The 14,816-nt window shown below is 45.3% G+C and overlaps 1 protein-coding gene across 8 annotated transcripts in view; it reads left to right on the top strand.

Moving 5' to 3' along the window:
* The window catches only part of KIAA1328, a 228,162-nt gene that overhangs the window by 187,245 nt on the left and 26,101 nt on the right, over positions 1-14,816 (top strand). For all 8 annotated transcript variants that reach the window (XM_083402910.1, XM_083402907.1, XM_083402908.1 and 5 more), the window contains 2 exons: positions 6,186-6,355; positions 12,389-12,497. In XM_083402910.1, the coding sequence (XP_083259036.1) occupies positions 6,186-6,355; positions 12,389-12,497 (279 nt within the window). The remainder of the gene's footprint in view (positions 1-6,185; positions 6,356-12,388; positions 12,498-14,816) is intronic.

Genomic DNA, 14,816 nt, shown 5'->3' with positions numbered 1-14,816 from the left:
ACTTCAAAGAAGTGTAACTGGCCCAAGGTCACCCAGCAGCTGCATGTGGAGGAGTGGAGACGCGAACCCGGTTCCCCAGATTACGAGACTACCGCTCTTAACCACTACACCACACTGTCCTCTTGGGCACATGTCCATGGCACTGGAAAACACTTCTGTGCATGCCCAGACACCAAAAATCACTTCTGCTCAGGCATGATTTTGGTGTCTGGGCATGCGCAGAAGCGATTTCTGAGGCCGTGGACATGCAGAGACGCGGTTTCCGGTGTTGTGCTGCGCTGGGCCGCCCCATGGAGGATCTCCATGGGAGTGATCCGGCCCAAGCAAGGTAAACCCTGCCGACCCCTGATCTACCTCCTGGGAACGTAATCATAGACCAGGTCTCAAAACCATGACAAATGTGGCAGACAGTTCCATTAGTCTAACTTTACTCCTAGCAATTTCTAAAAAATGATACAAAGCAACCACATGAGGCCGAAATAGGGACTAGAGGGCCAACAGGTCAGCCTAACCCTTTTCTTTCACCACCATCTCGGGGGCTTTTCCCCTCCAGGAAAAAGGGTAGCTTTGACGACGACTGGGTGGTTCTGAGTGGGCAAATAGAAGCGAAAAGGTTGTAGTCAACTGCTTCTGCAATCCCTCTTGTTTTCAGTTTCCATGAAGCTGAATGACTCTGAACGTGTAGTGCATTGTTGTCTCCTCTTTGGGAAAAGAGTTTAATGGTGGTGCTACTGCTTCCCCTCCCCAGAGTGAAAAGATTTGGGACTGGTGGAGAATGCTCTCTACCTGTAGGCTACAGACTCTGCAAAGGCCTGCATGCGTTCATGAAAACTGGTGGCCTCCCTCTGCAAAGGTCTCAGTGGGGCCTCTCCTGTCTGAGGACCAGATGAAACCCACCCTCACGCTGCTCAAACCATGGTCTCCCCTTGGGGTAAAGGCTTGAGTTCTGTGGAAAGTCGGCACTCAAATTTAGGAATGCAGACTCATCCCTGGAATTCTTCCACCACATTTCAGCTCCTTTTCAGCTTAACAAAGAGAGATGTTCAGGAAGGGCAGAGTGGCAAGCAATTCTTTAGTTTATGGGGACTTAATCTGTCATCCCCGGATGAATCACCGGACATCTATTTCAGCATAGTTGCTTATACTTTCAAAAAGAGGGCGGGGGGGGGGGACTGAGCCTCTGCAGCCATCACACCTGACAGCATTTGATGACCGGAAACATCACGGTGCAGCCAATTAAGAGCAGGAGGTGAGCCCAAGCAAGGCAATCTGTCAGTTTGTCGGTGGTTAAGCTCCCAAGCCTGCGGTCTCAGCTGGGGTGCAGAAGGCTAAAACTGCACCGGCCATCTGTTGAATAATCAATATTGGAGGGCCTCTGTTGCTGCCCTTGCGCTTGTCGGCTTCCAAACGCTTTGCTGGCTTAATGTTCTCTGGATACCTCTGATCAGCCCTGCAAAATGTATGACTAGATCAGGGTTCAGTGAAAGGTGAGTCTCCAAATTCAGAATTCATGGCCGGGAAGCAGCCAGCCGAGCGCTGAATGCTGAGCAGGAGCCCGGCAGGAGCTTTTGGGTGTTGGTGGTAAGTGTTGCTCTGAGGCCAGGGGGAAGAGAAGCATCCTTCTCGCTGCTTGGTTAGCTTAGCACATCGCTAGTCCCGTAAAATTCCTTCTGTGGGCCAGGGCTGCCATTATGCCGAATTGATTCATCAGGCTATGCTGTTCTGAAACAAGTTAAATTTCATCATACTTGACTTGACTTAATTTAAAAATGAATTTAGCTACCTCTGAGCAGACATTGGTTTTAGTGTTTTGAAGAAGTGACATTTTCCCCCCTCCGCTAAAGCAGACTAATGAAGCCGTATTAGTGCCCTAACTTGAGCAGTATATAAAGATTAGTAAATAAGACCCCATTAAAAATACTTATAATGTAAGCAACATGGGTCCCAGTAGCCTTCCTAATGTCCATTAATGCTTATTCTGAGGATCAGAGCTCATTTTACTGAGCCATTTAGTCAAACCGTGCGATTATTTAGAAAGTTAATTCATGCATACTAAAATCGAGCTTAAGTAATGCAGAGGGTAGGAGGTAAAACTCTATGGAGATGATAGTCCTTTTTGTTATTTAATGATCAGCCATAATTAACTTGCAAATTTGAAATAATTAGAACAAATTAAAGGTATTTAACTTTGCCTCCCTAAAGAAAAATTCAAATTGCACCAAATGCGGCTTTAAATTATTCAAGTCTCAGAGGTCTGTGCTGGGTTTTCTCTCTCTCCCCCCCCCTTCCCCCCACAATGCCTTTTTCTATGACGAGAATACCAATCTGCTTTTTGTCAGAAAGCATCCTATCAAGCGATTGTTCTTTGTGTCTAATAAATGACAGCTATTCTTCTTGGTAAAAGTATTTTAGTCTCTGAAGACTACATCAGCATTTCCGTGGCATTTTAATTCAATAAAACAAAAGGTTAACGTTTCTCCCCCACTTCTCGCCCCCCTCTCCCCGCCCCACTACTTCTTAAAGAAAGCAAATCCCAGCAAGCGTTCCGTGGGTCCTGAATGGCATTTTGAAATATCCCACTCCAGCTCAAAAGTGGGGGGGATCCCTGGCATTGGGGAGCTAAAGTAAGTCAAGTTCCAGGTGGCCCATCTTGCTTCGACAGTGTTTAGGTGAATCTTGTGGTGGTGGAGAATCGTTTCATATTTGAGTCTCTCTCCCTGCGTTTTCCCCATAGGGTTGCCCTATGTCTTTAACTCGTTGGCATATTGTTCAGCGGCTTCATTACAACTAGAAATGATAAATGCCTTCCTGGCAGTGATCACGAGTGGAACCTCTGTAGGGAAGGCCATGAATCTATCTATGTGCCTACTACGAAAGGAAACCTCTTTGAACATTGGAAACCCCCTTATGTTGTCAAGACGGTTGGTTCATGCAACTCAGTGTTTAGACAATATTCCGACTGGGAAAAAGCTCCACGAGATCTTCAACCAGCGCAACTCTTTGGAATAGAGAGCAGGGAACATACTGACAGTAAGAGCTGTTCGACAGTGGAATTTGCTGCCAAGGAGTGTGGCGGAGTCTCCTTCTTTGGAGGTCTTTAAGCAGAGGCTTGACAACCATATGTCAGGAGTGCTTTGATGGTGTTTCCTGCTTGGCAGGGGGTTGGACTCGATGGCCCTTGTGGTCTCTTCCAACTCTATGATTCTATGATTCTACTGTGCGGCTGGGTCAAACATACCTTAGAGAGAGTGTGTTCTCAGCCAGTTACAATAAACTGCTACTGTAGGTAAAAAATCTATAGGAAGCTCCCAGGCCTATGAAGATGTAGATCTGAGTAGGGATAGAATAGGAGGAACAGGGGGCCATTCTAATCTTTTGGCAATCAGGGCATGACTGCGGGCGAAACGAGACACTGTAATGCTAGTTGTGTGATTGTAATAAATGTTGGTAAAGCATGAGACCCTTAATTCCAGAGTTGTGGGTTCGAGCCACAACTTTTGTTGGACAAAAGATTCCTTCCTTGCAGAAGGTTGGGCTAGATGGCCCCCATGACCCCTTCCAAATCTACATTTCTAGGATTCTATGATTTCTACATCCATCATTTTTGTTAGGTAAATAGCAGCTGGGGTGGGGCGCACAGCAGATTCTGGGTCACATGGAGTGGAAAGGGGAAATTTAGCACTACTTCCGCAGCCCCAAGGCTATTCAGACTTTCACTAGCCACCGTTATGTAGCCTTGAATGTGTGTGTTTGCATTTGGACGCTTGTCTTCACACTGAGTTTGGTCCTGTGTCACCGAACTGGCCTGCCCATGAGGCAAGGTGAGGCGACTGCTTTGGGCGGCAGGATCCACAGGGGCGGCAGATCTGGCCTCCAAGGAACGAATCGCCTGCTGCTGCTGCTGCAGCCGTACCAGTGGCAGCTATAGGGCACATCCTTGGCAGACCTGTCCACATGTTGCCTCCACAGCAACCTCTCATTTAATAGGAGGCACTGCTGTTCTTCTCCCATCCCCTCTCCCCCATTATGGATCTTGTTTCTACCCTGCTTATCCCTGAAATAGAACTTCTCTCCCCTCTTCTTTCCTGGTGGTGGGAGCACATTTTTTGATTCAGCCTCAGGAGCTGAAATGCCTTGGACCAGCCCTGACTGCGCATGTGAGCAAGAGTGATGCTAGCAGCTTTCGGTGGGCTAGCATGACTTGGTTTAAAACGATGGGTTTTTTGCTTTCGTCGTAAGCCGCCTTGAGCACATAGAGCAATAGGATGTATACAACTGAGTTAAGTTCCTTCAGGCTCCTGGCACCTGACAAAGTTACACAGGGGGGAAAAAATTCCCCCCTCCATCTCCTTGCAAGCTAAGCTGATAGTGGGGTGCAACAGAAGGAGGCAGGGATGCTGTTATGCATGCTTAACCTTTGGTTGGTTTCATTCGGGACTGATAATTTGGAGGATGAGCCAAAGCTCAGGTGGGAAAAGAGGTGCTTGAAAGACAGGAGAGAGGTGGGAAAATAAAACTGACCAAAGGATTCCTCAAAGTGATAGACACCCTTCACTGCTAACTGGGTGGGGTGGGAACATGACTTGACTCCAGTCGACGCATAACCTAGATTGGAAAAGGCTGGTGGCTGTGTTGAAAGAGCTTTCATCAGCCTACTGTTTCAGCAAAAGACTTCTTCTCGTTTTGAGGCATTACGGCGTTGACGCCTTGAAATCCTTACTCAATATTAATCCTTCTCTTTCTTAGCTCCTGGTTTTTTCAGGCTTTCACTTGCATTAAGAGCTGAAGGGTCAGACCCCAAGGCCTTGTTAGCAGAGCTTGCTATGCTGTACATTTTTTTTATTTCTTTTCCATCCTGTCCTTTAAAATTAGCAATTTAATTTTTTCCCTCTCTCTGGCACTTGCAGTGCTACTCAACCCTGAAAGTAATATTCCATCCTAGAGGTAACCTTGGCTTGTCAAGAGAAGCCATTTGAGTGTTCCAGCAAAGTAACTTCCTCCCACTAATTTTGCAAGTCAAAGGTCGCCCTCTTCAGAAAACAGGGCTATCAATTCTAATTAAATCTTTACCCTGGAAACCCAGAAGGCGCCCAAATAACGACTGGCTTCTTAAATATCTTTTAAACGATGCTAATTGTGCTGAAACTCCTGGGTGAAAGAGAGCTCCTCCAATCTTTTCATTGCACTGGAAACGCTTTTTAACGTTTTCCCAGGAGACAACTGGGATACCTATTCAGGCCCATAAAGGTAAAGGTACCCCTGCCCGTACGGGCCAGTCGTGTCCGACTCTAGGGTTGTGTGCTCATCTCACTTAAGAGGCCGGGAGCCAGCGCTGTCCGGAGACACTTCCGGGTCACGTGGCCAGCGTGACAAAGCTGCTCTGGCGAGCCGGCACCAGCGCAGCACACGGAAACGCCGTTTACCTTCCCGCTATAAAGCGGTACCTATTTATCTACTTGCACTCAGTGGTGCTTTTGAACTGCTAGGTGGGCAGGAGCTGGGACCGAAAGATGGGAGCTCACACTGCCGCGGGGATTCGAACCGCTGACCATGCGATCGGCAAGTCCTAGGCGCTGAGGTTTTACCCACAGCGCCACCCGCGTCCCTATTCAGGCCCATATCTTAGAGTAATCTCAGGGGGGGGGCATACTCCTTATTCCTGTGCACCACACCTGGAGTTAGGGCAGGTGTTGGTCTACATAGTACGTTCCAGCAGTATGATCTTGAAGTCTTGTCTCTCCTTCTAATAGTGAACTCAGCTGCTGATTGTTGACGGGTTTGTCACCAAAACAGGGTCACTGAGAAAGAAGATGGGAGCTATCAGCATGCTCACAGGAACCCAAAGGCTTGCAGGAGTACAAAATAGCCCCCTCTAATAATAATAATAATAATAATAATAATAATAATAATAATAATAGTAACAGGAGCTAAGTACTTCGAACCAGCCTGCAAGTAGCCATTCACCTGGTTCCCACTGGAAGGTAAAATTAGCATCCAGGTATTCAAGAGTGCGTACAAGTAAAATTTTCTGGTCTTGCAGCACTTCATTTGTCTGGAAGGTAAGGGAGCTGTTTTGGTGGGTCAAATATATTTTAATGCTTTTATATGCTATTATACTGTTAGCTTGAAAGAGAGTGAGGGAGAAGACCGAAATGTGACACCCATGTTCTTTTCCCCTCTTGCAGTTCTCCGAAGCTCAGCTGTGAAGATTGCCTTTCAAAAACTTCAGCTTCTGGGAGAGGCTGCAACACACCAGGAAGCAGCGGAGGGAAGAAAAGTGTTGGCTTCAGTGCCCATGCAGACGATGAATGCTTTGGAGTGCACACAAAGAAGGAGACTGTCAGACCGAGAAGAGGTGAGGTGCACCCCGATATCCCCAAAGGCCAAGTCACCCGCACCATCCAGCAAACCTTCACCACATCCTCTACTGTCTTTGGTGCTCCTGCACCTTCCTGTGCTGTATTATTTATTTAATATATTTACATGCAGTTTCATAATTGAAACAGTATCTTAAAGCAGATTACAAAATAACATGTACATACAACATATCTTCCTATATACATAGAAATGTAAGGCTGTCATCATGCAGGATTTTTTAGTGCTGCATCCCAATCCTGGATTTGCTTGAAGTAGGGCATGGGAGAGGAGTAAAAACAGAGGGAGCAGCACAATAGGATAGGTAAGTAATGGTTTTAAATAACAGCAGAGGTTTGAATAAAGCAGGCATGGAGGGAGGAATCGGTGATTTTAAACAATGGGCAGGTGTTTGAGAAGAGTTGCACTTTAAAACAAGGCTTCAGTACAGCGAGAAAGGATTTTGAAAAAGCTCTGTTGTGTTAGCTTTTTGTTTTAACTTCTGTGCTATACCCATCTCTGCTATTTTTCCTTGTTAAAACTAGCTTGTTTGATTATTTGTTTTGAAACAGTTCTCAGTGCCCCTCCATTCCTGCTTTACTCAGACTTCTGCCAATGTATGAGCCCAGCGAAAAGGTAGAGACACTGAACGAAAAAACTTAGCTGTTTTAAATGTCACCATCTTCCATTCTTCAGTTGCCCCATGTAAGAGATAAAGGATGCAGAGCCCTCAGAAATTCCATACTACTTTCTCACAATGTATTTCATACCTGGCACCATGTGATGTCTTCAACATGAAGTTCCAGGTTCCACGTAGTAACTTAGAAGATTATTCTATTAATAAGCATGCATGCACCCATCGCATCCATTGAGTGAGCGTAACATTTGCCAGAGTGGATTGTAGGACATTAAGTTAACAAGATGCTCCTCCCACTGGATAGGAGATTTTTTTTCAGGGCGAGTAGCCATCCCGCCACCTGCCACCCCAAATTTGCCATGCCCGTGGCTGGGTTGGCACAGTCAAATTGTTCTCTGTGTGAATGCATTTAACATGCACAGCTTCTGTAAATAGCTGCCGCGGGGAGTGTTTTCTTGAAATGCCAAAAACAAAGCAGGTTCAGATAGGTGATTTCTTGCCACAGCCATGGCTAAGAGAGTATTAAACTTTCCTTCTTAATTTCCCTCAATCCTGAGCTTGCTCGGCCTTTACCTGTGGCTTCCATAACTAAATTGTGTTGCTGTGCTTCCTTCCTTTGCTATCTTTTAACTAACAGTTCAGTTATGTCATAAACGTTAAGAGCTTCTGAGTCAGTCTTCTCAGCAGATGGCCCAGTAATCTCAGAGTGAGCCTTAATCTACCTTTTAATATAATTCTTCTGCACAGGTGAATGTCAGGGTAAAATGAACAGAGATCGTCATTGTCATTGTTAGTTTTATTTATATCCCTCCCTTCATCCTCGGTAGCAGACAACAATTCATAAAATGCACACATCAACACAAAGGTCCTTAAAAATTGTCTCAATTGTTTTTATATATGAAATCGTGTTAATGGTTTTGGGATCATAGAGTTGGAAGGGACCCTGAGGGTCATCTAGTCCAACCCCCTGCAATGCAGCTTTCCCTTATGGGGATCAAACCTGCAACCTTGGTGTTATCGGCACCATGCTCTTACCAGCTGAGCTATCCATGAATCTATATACAAAATAGTTAATATGTATTTTCTGTGGATGTTATTAGCATCCATGTTCTTGATTGTGAAATAGCTCCGAAATTGAATCACAGAATTGTAGAGTTGGAAGGGGCCGTGAGAGTCAACTATTCCAACCCCTGCAGTGCAGAAAGCAAGTATTAGGAATAGCATGTATCCTTCCCTGAGCCCTTGAGATAGGGCAGGAAGGAATCTGATTGAAAACTTAATAGTTGCCATGCCAGCCCAGTAGTACAAAAGCACAGAAAATGGTTGCCTGATGGGGATGGGAGATTTGCTTTAATTTCAAGCAAAAAGAAATCAGCGTTCGTGTCTGACTTTTCATCTCCCTCTACAGCCGGAAACGCAGAATTTTCTAGCCCAAGGACTCCTTTATAGCCCGCATCTGTTCTGCTCTTCACTTAGTGTGTCCACTTAAGGAGTGGGCCAAAGCACTCTTTCTCTCGAAGCAAAGGGGAAAGAAATTGGAGCAGTCTTGTGCTTGGCTGCAGAGCCTAACATAATCTTTGCTTCGCTTATGAGCTGGCTTTGCCCACCCCCACCCCCCTTCTCTCTCTCTCTTTCCTTTCCTTTCCTTTTAAACTTGTCAACGAGTTTGCGATTTGTGTCAGCAGAAAAATAAAAAGAAAGGCAGAATGTGGTTCAGCTCTCCTAGGAACAAACAACCTGTGTTATTGGTTAAGACCGCGTCCGCATTAAAAAAGCATTCGCGGCGAAGAAACTTTTGAAAGGGTATCATCAGAGGGGGACCCGAACAGAGGGTGAGGTTAATCTCTTCCAAGGCTCAGCTACAAAAGTTGGAAGCCGGCAAAGGGCTTGTGTCCAAAAGAAATCAATTTCTAATTTGAAACAAAATCATTTTTGACTAACAGGAGTTCAGGACCCATTACTTTTGCTGTATAGTCTGCTGACATTTCAGCTCTTTCTGTGGCGCGCAATGAATTCTAATAGTCATCTCATAACGTTGCTACACCAATCAATTTAAGCGAGAGAAAGCCGTTACAATTCTGTGAAGTTTTCAGGGGCAATTTTCACTGATGGATTTCTTTTTTTCTTTTTTCTTTTGCCCTTTTTTCCCTTTTCCTTTCCTTTCCTTTTTTTAAACCATCATTATTTCATTTCTTTCTTTTCCCCACCCTCCCCTCCTTCCTTTAAATGCCTCATAATAAAATTGATGGCCACTTCCCCCATTGTTCTTAGGACTTTTCCGTGGGCTTCCCCAAGAATGAAAAACGCCTTGAGGAGTTTGACCCTGTCCTCTGGCACTCCATGCTCCCCTCTTTGTTTCCCTGCAGGTTTCTCTCTCTTTTTTTAGCAATTTGGTGGGGGGAAATTACAGGCTGATAAGCGCTGGCTTGGCAGTCAAGTGATTTGTAGTAATTAACAGATTGCCTCCCTCACCTGCATTAGGATGCTGGCCATTGAAGGCTCTGGGCTCAGAGCACAGGGCACTGCAGTTGCAGAGCTTCTCTCAATTTCAGAAGAACTTGGTTGGGTCTCCCCAAATGCCCAGGGCTAGCAGGTCTCCGAGGTTTGTGTGGCGGAGTCTGTGGGACCCAAGGCTGATCCACCGGAAGGGAGCAGCGATTTATGGGGTTTTGTGCCTCCAATGAGACAGGAGGCAGGGCTGGAGGAGGAGGCGATGCCTGAGATGAGGGTCCAGTAGAATCCCCTTCCCCGCTATACTCCCAGGAAGAGGAAGGGCTTAAAAAGACAGGCTCAGTGGCATCTTCTGTGTAGGGGAAGTCGAAGGTTGCTTGTGCGTGCTCCATCAGACGAAGGTACTTAATTTTGGGTAGAGGCGTGGTCACGCTGCTGCTTGGAGCATCAGTCTGAGGACATGATGCCAGCTCCTTAAGTCTCCAGAAGCGTTTCTGCGTGTTCTGTGCACCTTAGAAGCCACTGTAAGTGAACGCTTTGTCAATAAAGGATTCAACCGCTGGCTGTTTGTCCTCCTCGGGCTGCGTGTGCTTAGTACACCAGGGCTCCTTTAATTTACTAGAGCAGAAATCCCTGAGCTTTTTTGGCCACTGCTCCTGTTCTTCCATAATCTCATCCCCTGTGCCCCCTTCCCCACGCTATAAAAGGCATTATTCAGAATAGCTGTTTGCACGACCCACTAAGGAAGATAATAACGCAGTAAAATTCAAAATGTTAACAATTAATTGCACATTTATTCAAAATCCAATTAAAACTATTTAGTTTAATTAATTTTTTAAAACGATGAACTTAATCCAGTAACACCAGCTTTTCAAAGTCTGGTCATTTACAGTTCCAGCGCCCCCTCCCCCTCCCCCCGCGACACCTTTTCTTCTTAACACCCCCTGCTGCCCCTTTACCTCTTTAGCACCCCCTAGGTCATCCCACCACCCTCTAAGGGGCAGTACTGCACACTTTGGTGACCACTTTACTCTTGCCACTACCACGTGGAACCAGCCACTGTAGTAGAAAGTCCCATTTCCTGCACTGTCTACAGGAGTAGGACATCAAAGCCTACTTTAAATTAGCCTATGTGTTGGGCTGCCCACCAGTTTTTGCTTAAAAAAACAAAACTCCAGTCTTGTAAGGCACTCCCAAACAGCAAGACCACTTTGCCAGTATAATGCAATGCCTTTGCACCCTCCTTAATGGGGAATCATATGCAAATGATGGAACTGGTCCAGCTCCTTTATATTTGTGGACGCTGTTTACATTTATCTCTTGTAGCACATTTCATGACCAGAAAACTAGGTACATACTCTTATTTATTTCTAGGATGGCTTTGCATGGAAGCTATTTAGGTTAAAGTTAGGCTGAGGTGTTTCCTTTCTTGGTCCTCTATTGTGGCAACCAGCTTCAAAATCAAGTTTAAACTTCATAACCAGAAGCAACAGGAGAAAGGGTTTGCACAATTATGCTTTAGAGCAGTTTCCAATTAGCTCTTTAATGCAAACCCCCTGTTTTTCAAAAGCCAATCCACAGACACCCTACTTTTGAAAAAATTGATACCTCTTTTGAAGTATTCGTTATGTGAATGTTGCCGCAGCCCCGCTGGGTGGGTTACATGGACCCCCAATTAGAAACCACTGCTTTAGAGAGTATTGTCCTACAGTTGTCATCTGGAGATTATAATCAAACTATTGAAATGAAATAACTTCAGTCCCTTGATGCCTAGCTTAATTCTCTTCCAAGTCATTGTAGTTGCCTCGGGAACTCCACCAACTATTGATAACAGCACTGTGAATGTCAAAGACAGCTGGTCCACAAATCATAAGAAACTGTAATTCTGAGGCAGACCATTGTTCCGCCTAGATCAGTATTTACATTTACATCTGAAACTCTGGACGGCTTTGGCCAGGAGCTTTTCCTCACCCTACTTAGAAAAATACCAGGGATTGACTTTGGACATTCTGCATGCAAATAAATGTGCTCAGTCTTCCCCACAATCTCACTAATAAGGAAAATAATTCTGGCCTCTCCTCCCCCTCCAAAAAAGGGGGAGGAGGGAAAGGTGTGACCCTGAAGAAGGTCCAGTCCCGAACATCTCCAGCTAGTTCTGAGCAAGGCCCTTTTTGCTCATTCCCTCTCCTGAGAGCCCAGCTTTTACTGTGATGTACCACAGCTCTTAATTAAAGCGTCCAAATTAAGTATGTACAAACCTGGTTCCCAGAGAAAACATCTCTTTCAGACCCTTTCTAGGCAAGTTATTGCCTTATTTCACATGTTTTCTATATGTGCTTTGTGAACATATTCTGATGTCTTCTAGTCTTCTATATACAGAATATGCTTCTCAAAGAAAGTGGTCCCTTCCTCCATTCATGTTCCCTGTGGGTTGATTTCAAGATTGGTTTCTACGCTGCAGATGTCCAGCTAATACGAGGCTTTGGCATTGCAAAAGAAATGAGTCTGCCTCAGAATTAAAGCAGAATGTAGAGGAGACAGTTCTTTGTGCTTTTGAGAATAACTGTGCATATTTAAAATTGCACTGAGAATTCTCTACTGGTTTCCGGAGAATGCTGGTGATCTGGGGATGACGTTTGCCAGGATTGGCTGGATGATCACTAGGGGATGGGAACCAGTCACTTGCTAAAACCACAGCGCTGACACAAAGTCTGTTGTGGGTGGTGTATTATGCAATTATGACTCCAGGCGGCCCTGAAAATATATATTCCATTCCATACCTGTCAAGAGTAACGACTCCTATGGCTGCCGATTCACCATATAGAAAGTTCCCTGAGGAATAGCACGGCACTTGGGCCCTGCGTTCTGAAATAATGCAAGAAAGGCTGTCCAAAACTTTTTCGGCCTCTAATGCCCATCGTAATTGTCTTCCATCGTGTTCTGCAGGGATGAGTTCAGCCTCCCGGAAGGATGCCGCTACATCCCCCGGACTGACAGGCAGCAGAAAAGAGCTTGTAACTGCGGCCACCTCCCCAATCCAGCATGACACCTCACGGTAAGATGACTGGTAATCTCTGGTTTAAGATTCCTCAGACGCAACCATCAAATTCGCCCAGATACGAGGGGAAGCAGCTGAGTTTCTGTGATATTTCATGTTTTGCTCAAGCTGGATAATATAAACTTAGAACTGCCATATCCTGTGACATTTATAGTAAGCCTTAAATTGCTTGTTAGAATAAGAAATGCAGGAATATGCCAAGTTCTAATGCTTTAATTTTTACTTAGAGCCTGAGAGGGGGGAAGTATTTTTAAGTTATAAGTCCTGACACATTTAATACATTTGTAAATAATTTAAAGGGATGGTGTTCGCTGTGTTTAGACCTTTCTTTCCCTTCAAAGTCCACTTTAAGTTTTTTAATCCTCCCAGTGTCATTGCCCTCGCTCCCACCAAATTGCACCACATTTTATCGTGATGTGTTTCTTTTAAGCCATTTTATACAAATGTTATTTTGCTGTTTAACGGCAAGCAACAAAATCACATTAAGTCAGCAGTTCTGATAAGTCACCTTCAGAAACCTTAAATGGCAATATTGCTCTTGTGAAGAACTACAGAAGGATAAAAGCAGAGTTGTTTTTCTTCTGGGCTAATAAGGTTAATAACAGCAATTGCCTTTACTTTGGTCTTCTCAACGCTGAGAATGTATTATATGAAAATCTCAGCCCGGTTTGAAAACGAATCCTAGCTTTGGACATCAAATGGTCAGCTTAAAATGGGGGGTGCTGATGGCAAGAGACGTGGGCACTTCCAGTTTGGAGCAGGGACCCTTTGACCCAGCGTGTTTGCTACGTTATTCTGCCTCTTTGCAAATCTGGAAACAGACTAGAGCGTTGGTGCTCCAGCCTTCTCTTTGGACATAAATTACTTGCCAGTTTTAAATCATGGCTTACCATTACATCTGCCCAACCCAACTTTCTTTCCTCCTAGACTGGGGTTTCCACTGCTGTTTTAAACCCTGGTTTCAAATCCTGTTCAGCATTGGTGCACATGTAACACTAGACTGTGCTTATGGCTGGCAAGGTAATTCAGGGGTGTGTAACCTGGTTCCTTAAAGCCATTGAAGCAGGTGTCCATTGAATTGATACATGTCAAGGAGTTCCACACATGTGGCCACCACCATTGAGAAGGGCCTGTTCTCTCAAGGTGCAGGCTTCTGAAAAACTTAACTCCTGGGAGAGTTCAGGAACTCAAAATTCGAGCAACTGTTCCAGAGCCCGTTTTTAAACCATACTGTGCTGGGCCCTCGCGTTGGGCCAAAATGGATTCAAGTTTTGTAGTATCTGAAAACCCCCCTCGCCTTTATAAAATCAGCTTCCCTGTTAGTGTTTTTAATGCACAGCCTATTGACTTTGCATATTGCTGGATTCTGTCTTGTGAAAGAAGACTTAAAACAGAGCATGTTAACATAGATTGTAAAGGGCTTCAGTAGTGGAACGTCTCTGAAGAGGTGTACCTGTTCGGTCATCCCATCCAGTTTTTGCACAGAATGGCTGAGCATTCAAGCATTTTAGGAGTAGGTTAAAGGCTCTGACTGACAAACTTGCACAACAGAAACTTACTTTTTCTTTGATCAAGAGGGTGATTGAAAGGGTAAGTATCTTCTGGAGAATCCACGACTCCTTCCTTCATGAACGATGCAAAAGGTTATTTCGCCAACCTAGATCCAAAGAGCCCTGTAGGCTTGGAACGCTTTCCTATTTGTCCCTTTTGGCTGCATACATTGGTGCCAATACTATAGCAAGGGGTCCCCCCAGTCCTTGACTGTTCATTGATTGGCTCTCTTTTCATGCTTGTATCAGGATCCATTGTGGCCATGCATTGTCTGAAAAACTTCCCTGATGTGATGCCTGCTTGACAATCTGCTTGTAGCTTGCCCGGGTTTCAGCTGTGCAAAGCATTCTTGAAGTGCTGACAACCAGCCGATCCTTGGTGCTTGCAGAAAGCCCAACGCTGCAATTTGAAGCCCCACACACCTGCTGATAGCTGGGTCTTCAAAGCACCTTGCAAGGGGCTCTGCAACCCCTTTTGGGCCCAGTCGCAGCATTCCCTGGCATGGCAAAAATGGCGGTGGGCCAAATGTGGCATTCCTGACCCCTGCCGTAGACTACGAGATGTGCTAGATTTGAAACTTTCATTTCAGCACAAAATATGTCACCGTAGCTCCTAATGTCTACCCATATATAGGCAGGATCCTTCTGGGGTCTTGAGTACCAGTGTGCTTTTCTCCTTCTGTCTGTCCACCTTGGGTCATCCCCCATCAGGAGAGGGAACACACTGTGCTGCAGTCCTGAAAACATATGTGGCCAGGACACAGAA

Source organism: Podarcis tiliguerta (assembly GCF_965153285.1).
Source record: "Podarcis tiliguerta genome assembly, chromosome: 11".
NCBI lineage: Eukaryota > Metazoa > Chordata > Lepidosauria > Squamata > Lacertidae > Podarcis > Podarcis tiliguerta.
Note: the sequence above shows the minus strand (reverse complement) of the source record. Positions and strands in the feature narration are given on the sequence as shown.